Source organism: Rosa chinensis, chromosome 2 (assembly GCF_002994745.2).
Source record: "Rosa chinensis cultivar Old Blush chromosome 2, RchiOBHm-V2, whole genome shotgun sequence".
NCBI classification, from domain to species: domain Eukaryota; kingdom Viridiplantae; phylum Streptophyta; class Magnoliopsida; order Rosales; family Rosaceae; genus Rosa; species Rosa chinensis.
The window spans coordinates 12390938-12402456 of NC_037089.1; the positions used below are offsets into that span (position 1 = coordinate 12390938).

The 11519-nt window shown below is 37.7% G+C and overlaps 1 protein-coding gene across 1 annotated transcript; it reads right to left on the bottom strand.

The window, feature by feature from the left end:
* Nucleotides 1-2005: 2005 nt before the first annotated feature.
* Nucleotides 2006-5809, bottom strand: LOC112186953. Its single transcript, XM_024325531.2, has 10 exons — nucleotides 5545-5809; nucleotides 4178-5277; nucleotides 4027-4066; nucleotides 3822-3883; nucleotides 3661-3700; nucleotides 3488-3546; nucleotides 3346-3385; nucleotides 3169-3221; nucleotides 2995-3076; nucleotides 2006-2884 (listed from the first exon to the last, which is right to left on the bottom strand). Exons 2-10 carry the CDS (start codon nucleotides 5257-5259, stop codon nucleotides 2693-2695), a joined length of 1650 nt encoding a protein of 549 aa, XP_024181299.2. The 5' UTR covers nucleotides 5260-5277; nucleotides 5545-5809; the 3' UTR covers nucleotides 2006-2692.
* Between the last annotated feature and the right edge of the window lie 5710 nt (nucleotides 5810-11519).

Here is an 11519-nt window from a genome sequence, read left to right on the forward strand (position 1 = left end):
TCTGGTGTTATGTCAGTTTGATTTGGCTGGGATGGTAGAGCTGGTGGGGGTCGTGCTGTCTGGGCCGGCATTCGTCCCCTTTGATGGTGTTCTTGGATTGCCGGCATCATGGAACTCGATCGATGGCGGTGTGGTTTTTGCAAGGCTGGGATCAGGGATGTTTTGTTCAGTTCGATGCAGGTCGGTGGCGTGGCTAGGAGCGAGTGGTTCGCTCGCTGCCATGGGGACGTGGATCTTGACGACGTTTGTCGTCGGAATGGATCGGACGGAACTCTGCCGGCAGGGGCCGTACGACGGATTGATGGAGAAGACGGCGGACTGGGCCCAAATCAGGCTGCTGGGCCTGGAGATCTCCTTGGTATGCCCTATTGGGCTTAATTGTTTGGGTTGAGGTTCTACCTTAGTCCATCAACTTCTATTTGGGCTAGGGTTTAGGCTTTTGGCCCAAATCTATGTTTTTAGCTTTTGTCTAATTACCATATGTTCCCTTGTATTAGGAACCTAACGAGTGTTTTGTTTCGGCTTGTCTATTTGCTATGTTTTTTCCATAGTTTATAGGCTCGCTGTTTTGCGAGCGATAAGTTCTAATATAGTAGGTCTATCCTATGTACCACTGTGGCTCCTCCACGAAATCTTGTCTGGCCATTGTTATGTGTCAGCGGATGGGTATGTAATGGCATTCTTGGTATGCGCTATTATCAATGGAATTACCATTACTTCAAAAATAAAACAAGGGCTAATTACTGTTTAGTACCCTATGGTTTGGGTCGAACATCAATTCAGTCCCTCAACTTTCAATTTCATCAAAAACACCCCCACACTATCATTTTCTCGTCCAATAGGTCCATCCGTTATGATTCCGTTAATTTATGCCGTTAGTTGCTGACGTGGCGATCCAACTCAGCACAGGTGGGCCCCACATGGAAGTGAAATTCCTAAAATGACCCTGGCCAATCTGAAATGAAAAAATCCAAAATAAATCAACACTTTGCTTTTGGGGAGACTCGAACCCATGCAAGTGGGGGTGAGAGTGAAAGCCCCAACCACCGGACCACATGCATGGTTCTAATATATTCCCACAAAATTAATATATATTTCTATACCCAACCGGATATGGATTAAATCCAAAATAAATCAACACTTTGCGTTTGGGGAGACTCGAACCCATGCAAGTGGGTGTGAAAGTGAAAGCCCCAACCACCAGACCACATGCATAGTTCTAATATATTCCCACAAAATTAATATATATTTCGATACCCAACCAGATATGGATTAAATCCAAAATAAATCAACATTTTGTGTTTGAGGAGACTCGAACCCACGCAAGTGGGTGTGAAAGTGCAAGCCCCAACCACTGGACCACATGCATATTGTTGACATGCTCCAACAAAAATTAATATATATATCTCTATTTTGGATTTAATCCATATCCGGTTGGGTATAGAAATATATATTAATTTTGTGGAAATATATTAGAACCATGCATGTGGTCCGGTGGTTGAAGCTTGCACTTTCACACCCACTTGCGTGGGTTCGAGTCTCCTCAAACGCAAAATGTTGATTTATTTTGGATTTAATCCATATCCGGTTGGGTATAGAAATATATATTAATTTTGTGGGAATATATTAGAACCATGCATGTGGTTTGGTAGTTGGGGCTTTCACTTTCACACCCACTTGCGTGGGTTCGAGTCTCCCCAAACGCAAAGTGTTGATTTATTTTGGATTTAATCCATATCCGGTTGGGTATAGAAATATATATTAATTTTGTGGGAAGATATTAGAACCATGCATGTGGTCCGGTGGTTGGGGCTTTCACTTTCACCCCCACTTGCATGGGTTCGAGTCTCCCCAAAAGCAAAGTGTTGATTTATCTTGAATTTTTTCATTTCAGATTGGCTAGGGTCATTTTAGGAATTTCACTTCCATGTGGGGGCCCACCTGTGCTGAGTTGGATCGCCACGTCAACAACTAACGGCATAAATTAACGGAATCATAACGGATGGAGCTATTGGACGAGAAAATGATAGTGTGGGGGTGTTTTTGATAAAATTGAAAGTCGAGGGACTGAATTGATGTTCAACCCAAACCATAGGGTACTAAACAGTAATTAGCCCATAAAACAATTTTATTGTTAAATATTATCCACTGGTATGTATAAAATTTTAGTCCGGTAATAGTTTATTTACACATGCATCATAAATGTGTAGCTGAACCTCCCTCCAGACTCAGTTTTCTATACATTAGAATTGTCACCAAAAAAAGAAAAAGAAAAAAAAATTGTCACAGCAAGCATTATTAGGCTATTATAAATGTACTTTCTATTATATGCAACCCCTAAACAGGTGAGAATATATATGTGCGATGACATGGGTCAAGAGTCATTCTGGACGATCATATTCTTGTCTTCCATATGATATTAGTCTTAACAGACTCTTAACAATTACTGGTACAATAAGAAACTGAAGTAATGCAACTTTGTTGAAAACATAAATGTGCTAGAATGGCTTAAAATTGGGACTTTTAATGTAAATATATATAGACTCTCCACAGTAGAGTTTAATTCATAATTAAGACACTGAAGAATGCAAAATTAATAATTTCAAGGTTCTTGAAATAATTAAGCTTAGATTAGTCTTCCTGATCAAAAACTCCCAAGCACTACTCCAAACTAAACTTTAGCAGGTCTGCTTCATATTCCTATCCATTTCCCAAGGAATAGCGCATCACCAGTATCTGGAAGAGAGAAGAATCCATAGAGCAAACCACTGAAAAGGATGATGAGACAAGTAATGGGGACAAATGCTCTTCCTCTTGCGTACAATTTAACTGTAGAGACTTGATGTTTGACAAGAGAGACAATGTAGGAGTCTCTTTTAGTTCTCTGTGAAACCAATCTTATCATCATTCATCAGAAACTATATACCTCAAAATTAAACAAACAGATTCTACTGATTGCAGGAAACAAATAAATCAAACACATGTGCGATTCACCTTTTTCTCTGACCGTTTAACCTTTCTCTTAAGGCTTCTCGCCTTTTTCCTGTTAATCACACTCTCTTTGGGTTCAAAATCCCTGAAAACATACAATCAGAAATCATTTAAATCAGTATACAGAACATAGCAAATTCCAACATGTAGAAATTGAAACTATAGAGAACAACTAACCGTAAGTTTGAGTCAACCTTGCCGGGGCTGTTTATTATCTCATTTGTCTCCCCCTGAAAACCCAAATTCAGTAATTAGAAAATACCCAGTCATTAGAAAATACCGACAAAGCCAATCGATTCTGTGGATTGGAAAGCACTATGAACATAAAACTTCTCAAAGGCACAAGTATTGAACCTTTATCTTAGTCGCACTCTCTCCTCCGAGTTCAAAATCTCTGAGACAACAAAAATCAGAAATCATATCAAGCTGCGTAAAAGACAGAATAATCCCAACACCTAAAACGTGAGATTTTAGGAAAGCAAAAGAAACAACTTACAGCTTAGTGACCTTGCAAGGGCTGCATTTTACCGTGCTCGTCTCGTTTTGGATGTCAACCTGTGAAACCTCAGACTTAGAAATAAAAACAGCCACAGGCAACTGATTGTTTGATAAAAAGGCACTACAGAATCGAAATAGAAAGATCATTGATACGCATGTACGTATTTCTACCTTCTCATTTGTCAAACTCTCTTCTTTTGGTTCAAAAAGTCTGAGATGTGGAGCATTAATGATCATAAAACAATCAGAAATCATAATAAAGTTGCAAAGAAGATGATAATCGATCCCCAACATACAAAAACTGAAATTCATATGATAGGGAATAAACTTACAGAATGTCACAGTCAACCTCCTGAGAGCTGTCCTTTATCCTGTTTCTCTCTTGTTGGATGCCCTGTGAAGTCCAACTTTATATGCACACATGCTATAACTGAGACTTAAAAGAGTAAACAGACATATACATGGAGAACTGATTCTTCGGAACCAGGGGCACTACAAAAACAAAATTATTTCATATAGACAGACAAATAATTCTACCTTTGTCGTAGTTAACATGGCTTCTTTGGGTTCATAATCTCTGAGGCATTGCACAGACAGAAGCAGATTAAAGTGCGTAAAACATACATCATAATCCCAACATATAGAACTGCAATTATACAGGGAAAAATATAAAAATAAACCTACTTACGGACAGTAGCCAAATCTAATCCAGAATTGACCACAACCTTTAGAGCTCACAAACTGGAGGGTAGAATGTATGGTCTCAATATGGCTCTTCCGCCCTTCTTTATGGATGATTTTGAACGTGGTGATAAAAAGAGGTTGATACCTATTAGCCCCATAGCTCATAGTCTGGACTAAACAGAACTCCAAGTCACCCAAAGGAGCCCAACACTCTGTTATGCTAGAATAATACCTATATTTTGCACTTTGAGTAATCTTCAAGCCTTCCAACTCGTAAGGTGTTGTTAGAGAGTAAATAAGAGTACCACCCTCCTCTGAACCAGACTTCTTAATAGAGAATGATATAAACTTTCCCTTTTTATCACCAAAGGCATATATAGTGTCCCCTACAACAGCAGCCTTCCCAAAGAAAGGAAAACGTTGTATCCATTGTTCTTGATCGAATTTGACTTCATGCCATGTTTCCAATTCTGCATTGAAAACTACTGGTACGAAATGTGCTGGTTTGAACTTCATGGAAGGGTACCATAATGAAAGCAAAATACAGTTGCCCCAAACAGCATAACCAATCAACTCCCTGCGAGCTAGTGAAGATTGTGGGATGAATGCAAAATTAGGTACAGGAGTTAAAGGATCCCAAGAGTTGGTGGTGGGATCATATAGCTCAAAGGGCATGGGCACACACGGTTTGTGGGCTAACAAAGTTGCCAGATGATAAAGCCTGCCATGCGCTGCAATAATATTTGGAAATGTCGCGAATATATAAGGCCGATTGAATTTAACTAAGTCTCCAGATGCCTTTGGATCAAAAATATATGCTACTTTTGCCCCAGCTTCTGCTGCTCTGTATCGTTCACCTGCAAGTATGTATAACTTGGAGGCAATTCTCTCACAGAACACTAAAGGAACCCATGATATTTCTGTTTCATCAAACAACTTCCTTGCAGGGGGTTCAGGCTTATCTTCTGTGGATTTAGTGATAACTTTTCCATCTTTGCTGATTTGTATTTTATGTAATAACCCTCCTACGCCGTTAGTGTCAGAATAATGCAGCACCAAATATACAGATTTAATCAGGTCATCCATGGATCTTCAAAACAGTACCTAGCCAGGAAAAAAAAAATTTCAAGTAAACGTCAAAGCCATACAATCTAGTTCATCAGATACAGGAAATTTACAATAATAATGAATTAATACAGTTTATCTCCTATGCTTCGCAAATTAATATGCTAATTCTTTGACCCAGACAAATCAGTATACATATCTTGAGGTACTCAATGCAATAACTGACAACATGAACAGAAACCCTAGGAGAGATTTATTACTTTCGCATCGAAGTTACATGGAAAAATAAATTAAAAAGTCACTGACCTTGATTCGGTCACCACAGCTAGTCTGATTTGATACGCAAGTGAAAAACAACTTGAAACAGAATCAAAACCCAAACTTGAAGCTGTACTAACTATTAAGTATTATTATTGAGCAAGCTAAACCAATCGTTTCTGAAAGGATACAAAATCGACCAGACGGCTAGAGTTATCGAGGACGTAGCAATTGGCTATCGGCGTCAAATTCAAGGCGGTCGGAAGCACGTTTAACAAGAACTGAAAAGAGAAGAATCGAAAGCTCTGAAATAGAGCTTATATTATTTAGGGCTCTTGACCATTTATCCAATTTGGACCCAACAAATGCCCACTTATCTAATTTAAATGTAAAAAGATAAATTTATCCTTTAAATAATTAAAAAGTCATTGAAGACCTCGTCGGATTCCCGTCACCGGAACCTGGTGACCGGGTGCCGGAATCCTATCACCGGTCATCGGAGATTTTTATTACCCCCCAATAAATTTTTATTGGGGGGTAATAAAATATTTATTGGGTATTATTGGGGGCAATAAAGTTTATTGGAGGGCAATAAAATAGGATGCCGGACTCCTGTCATTGGTCCAGAGGTTGCCGGAAGTTCGCAAAGAGGTCTCCAGAGACGTTTATTAACCCCCAATAAAAATTTATTGGGGGGCAATAAAAAGTTTATTATTGGAAGGCAATGTCAATAAAACAGAACACCGGTCTCCGAATTCCGGCCGCCTGAGATAGGATTCCTATGCTCGGCAACTGAAGTCCCTTAAAGTCTCTCTCTCTCTCTAAGTGACAAAGGGAGAACGAGCAAAATTGTCCCAAAAATAAATAAATAAATAACTTAATTGGGTATTAGGGCAAAAAATATGTAATTTGTTGGGTAAGTAGGCAATCTTATAAGATGTTTGGGTAAATGGGATTAGTGTAGCTAAAATTTAGGTAAATAGACATTTTTCCTATTATTTGAGTGCCATTAGATAATTTCAATAAGTTAGCTCTCGACTTGCTTCTTAAAAAAAAAAAAAGTGTCATTAGATAATTTCACAAAAAAAAATGTGATTAGAGTATTATAAGTATGTCGTTGAGATATCTGTAACATGCAATTCTATTTGTTGAACAAAATTTGGTCCAAAAAAAAAAAAATTATGAGGAGAGCAAATACTTGATTAAACCACGCCTACTCCTTGCCCTCGGGCTTGAGGGAGGGACTAGCTCCCTATATCGTCAATCTCCAAGTAGGCCTCATCATATGGCCCTTGGGCCCTAAGCCCGCCCGGCCCGGCCCTTCCATTAGGGCGGGCCGGCCCGACCCTTTCTCAAATAGGGTAGGGTAAGGGTCATGCAAATGAAACCCGGCCCTACCCTATGGCCCGGCCCGATTGAGCCCGAAATGGCCAAGCCCGGCCCGGCCCTAAAAGCCCAGCCCGGCCCGGCCCGGCCTTAAAAATTATATTTTATTTTTATTATTTTTCTATATTACATATTTACATAAAAAGAAATAAGAAATATGTTATTTTAGAGAATGGGTATTAGATTGAACATTTGAACCCAATTAATTTATGTAAATCTAATTTTTATATCATACACTCCAAAGAGAATGGACACTAATTTTTTATAAATCTATATTTATATATCATACACTCCAAAGAACAACCTCTATCAATTCAAAGAAAATGAGAAAATCAACCGTTTGATGTGATTATTACAATAAATTATGCGTGTGGTTAAAAATTTAGTTAATTTCACCATAGTTTCGAACCCGATCGGATTGGTCAACCATATTCACTTGTATGTTTTCTTGGTTGACCGATGGCGTGACAACCTCAAAACGTGCTAATTTTTTTACATCACATTTTTAAATATTTCATCAATGGATGTGTGTAGATATAAGATAAAAATTTCAAATTTAATTACAAATATGTTGGTTTATACCAATTTGCCTCCTAAAGTTGTATAACTTATAGATTGCATTTAAATGATTGAGGTTACCCTCCATAAGCAAAATGGGGGACGAAATGGAACTTTTTAAAATAAACCGCTGGATGTTGTTTTCATATGAATATATGTTAGTGGTAGAAATTTCAGCAATTTCCACCTTCGGTTGGACCTCGATCTACCCGGTCAACTTAATACCCTAAATAGAACATAAAACAAATATGCTCTTAACCGGTCCTTGGCAATTCACTTTTTTCGATCTTTCAGCTCCCACACTCTCATGGGTAGGGGGTCTACTTACGGATGTCAAAATTCCGCAACGTTTGTCCGCGCATGGTGCCGCTCCCCTTAGGGAAGTTTGCTTGTGCAAAGCATTGACCGCTACGTTGGACGCCTTATTCACGGCAGATCGGCCTAATTTCTTTACACAATACCTATCAATGTTGTATAAACATATGAGAATTTTCATATTGGTCGATTTTCATTTCAAAATTTTTGGATCGCACATAATCCTTATATGCCTTGTAATGTAGTATAACTAGTTTATTAGGCTTGTTACCCTCCATGAGCAAAATGGGGGACGAAATGGAATTTTTTTAAATGAACCGCTGGATGTTGTTTTCATATGAATATATGTTAGTGGTAGAAATTTCAGCAATTTCCGCCTTCGGTTGGACCTCGATCTACCCGGTCAACTTAATACTCTAAATAGAACATAAAACAAATATGCTCTTAACCGGTCCTTGGCAATTCACTTTTTTCGATCTTTCAGCTCCCACACTCTCATGGGTAGAGGGTCTACTTACGGATGTCAAAATTCCGCAACGTTTGTCCGCGCATGGTGCCGCTCCCCTTAGGGAAGTTTGCTTGTGCAAAGCGTTGACCGCTACGTTGGACGCCTTATTCATGGCAGATCGGCCTAATTTTTTTACACAATACTTATCAATGTTGTATAAACATATGAGAATTTTCAGATTGGTCGATTTTCATTTCAAAATTTTTGGATTGCACATAATCCTTATATGCCTTATAATGTAGTATAACTAGTTTATTAGGCTTGTTACCCTCCATGAGCAAAATAGGGGACGAAATGGAATTTTTTTAAATGAACCGCTGGATGTTGTTTCATATGAATATATGTTAGTGGTAGAAATTTCAGGAATTTCCGCCTTCGGTTGGACCTCGATCTACCCGGTCAACTCAATACCCTAAATAGAACATAAAACAAATATGCTCTTAACCGGTCCTTGGCAATTCACTTTTTTCGATCTTTCAGTTCCCACACTCTCATGGGTAGAGGGTCTACTTATGGATGTCAAAATTCCGCAACGTTTGTCCGCGCATGGTGCCGCTCCCCTTAGGGAAGTTTGCTTGTGCAAAGCGTTGACCGCTACGTTGGACGCCTTATTCACGGCAGATCGGCCTAATTTTTTTACACAATACCTATCAATGTTGTATAAACATATGAGAATTTTCAGATTGGTCGATTTTCATTTCAAAATTTTTGGATCGCACATAATCCTTATATGCCTTGTAATGTAGTATAACTAGTGTATTAGGCTTGTTACCCTCCATGAGCATTGTCAGATTGATCAATTTCCATTTCGAAATTTTTGGCACGCCTAAATAAGCCATAATTTTTTTTTAGTTTTTCTATTTTTTAATTACGTTTCTCTTTTTTCTATAATATGCAATTTATCTCTTTCTTTGTAATTGATTTCATAAGTTTTGTTTTCTTTAATTTCTATTTTCTTTGTTACACAACAATTAATATTGGGAGATTTATATAGATAGTTAATTGAATATAACCACCTTAAGTAATATTAATAAATGTTATAAGTTACAAGTATTATATGAATATAAAATATGTTCAATAAAAAACAATGAGTCTTTTATCACCAATATATACCATTAAGCCATATTTTGAGAAGAAAAAAATAAATTTTTTTTTTGTTAAACAAAATAAGGCCCTTTTTGGCCCTATTTGGCCCTATTTGAGGGCCGGCCCGACCCGGCCCTTTCGGCCCTAACGGATCGGGCTTTTCGGGCGGGTAAGGGTTAGCATATTTAAGCCCCGGCCCGACCCTACCAGGCCCTAAATTTTGTTGACTTTGACTAGGCCCGGCCCGGCCCGACCCTAAGCCCTAAAATTTAGGGTAGGGCCGGCCCTAACCCAGCCCATGATGACCCCTATCTCCAAGTAACTAATACCGTCTAATTAAATTTTTTTTTTTAAAAAAAAGGCTTGAGTAAACCACCAGTCTCACTTCAGTCACTACCACACTGTCACGCATCTCTTTTAGATCATTGTTTCCCATCTCCACCACTTGGAGGGGTCTCGGACTTATGAAGGGGGTCAGCCAGCTTGTTTTGGTTTGGCAGTTAAATAGTGTATTTGGTTACTAGCTTCCTTCATCCACGCACGTGTATTCGTACATGACAGGATCGATGTCTTAAATGTTTTATCTCGTTGGGAGAGCCATAGGAGTAACGGTCACATTAGAGCATCATCATTGAAATAATCAGCTTCTTGAATCTTTACCCTAGAGTGGAAAAAAACAAATGAAGGGCATGGACGGTAACGTTTCTTAAAATAATTTTATGAAAATGATTTAAAAAAGAATACGAGATTGTTCCCACTATGAGAAGTGCATTCAGTAGGTTAGTGCGAAAAAAAAATATTCTCCATATTTTTTAAATTGAGAATAGGTAAAAGTAAAAACATCAAAATATTGTTTTCAGCTTCTTCGAGTAAAAACTGAAACTATTTTCTATTTTTGTTCTTAACGTTTTTGATAAATAGTTCGTCGAACGGATTCTCATCATGTTTTCATTTTCTAAAATGAAAATATAGGCATAAAAATGTTACTGAATGCTACCTCAGTGATTAGGAAAATGTTGGTCAATTTGACATACTTGAAACTGAAATGACTACAAGGGAATTAGGGATATGCTTATTGAAATCGCTAGGTGAAAAAAAAAAAATCTACTACTGTAGTTCTAAACAAAGCATTTCTTAAAATATAATACATTTATTAAAATATCACATGTCAATATGGAGCTACTGCATGTAACAAACTATACCCATAAACCATGGTCAAGTATACATTAATTTCAATAATATTCTAAACCCTAAAACAAAAGGAAAAATGTTGAGATTGGACTAATAACGACGTCATAGTCATAGAGACACAAATGTTCTCAATCATGAGAGAGAAACTTTCAACTAGAGAGAAAAGATTGTATTTTACAAGTACACATCATCTATCTCTTCTTCAGATAAAAAAAAAAATCATCTATCTCTTCTTAATTATAAATTGTTTGTTGAATTCCAACAACATCAAAAAAATACCACAAAGATAAAAATGTTCACTATTTTCTTTTGATATAATATAGTACAATATGATGCAAACTTCAGTTTAGTATATCAGACTATTTAGGAGGTTATGCAACGTGTTGTGGAGCATATGGATGAATGTACAAGACTATTTAGTAGTGTCGGATTTTTCTGCAGCATTTGAGCTTCATCTCATGATTACATTACGTTTGTGTAGTCTAGGATCTTTAGATTACTCATTCATGGCTCTCTTCTGTCGCTGTCCGGAGTCCGAGTGAGTCATATGTTTCCTACTTGACTATTAATGGACTGACACCCCACGCGTTCAAAAAAAAGAAAAGTAATGCTATTTCATATTTATTTGGTTTTCTTTAAATAGGGTGAAGGGTACACTCTTTTTATGCAAGAGCTGCTGGACCATATAGATGAACAAGACCTACCAACAGTGTATCTCTTAGTGACATATTCATCATACTCATCATATATCCCATTGTTAATAGTGCGAACATACAAAAACTCAATGAAGTCCAAATACTTATCACCTCTATATTGTACTCCTTGGTAATTTCTATGGTAAATCTTTTTCTATCCCTTCATGACCTCACTATCACCCACCACATCTCTCGTCAAGTCTGAATTCCATGGCATTTTAATAGCATTTTCATTATGGGTGCGGCTATTGCTACCCTACCAAATGCTCAGTTCACCATACGTT

Excerpts from the sequence above, each read along its gene's own strand:
- LOC112186953 (XM_024325531.2), bottom strand. The coding sequence starts at position 5,259 with ATGGATGACCTGATTAAATCTGTATATTTGGTGCTGCATTATTCTGAC. Across the intron at positions 3,701-3,821 it reads GAGGTTGACTGTGACATTCT|ACTTTTTGAACCAAAAGAAG; the intron begins GTAAGTTTATTC and ends TCCACATCTCAG. Across the intron at positions 3,547-3,660 it reads AGAGTTTGACAAATGAGAAG|GTTGACATCCAAAACGAGAC; the intron begins GTAGAAATACGT and ends GAGGTTTCACAG.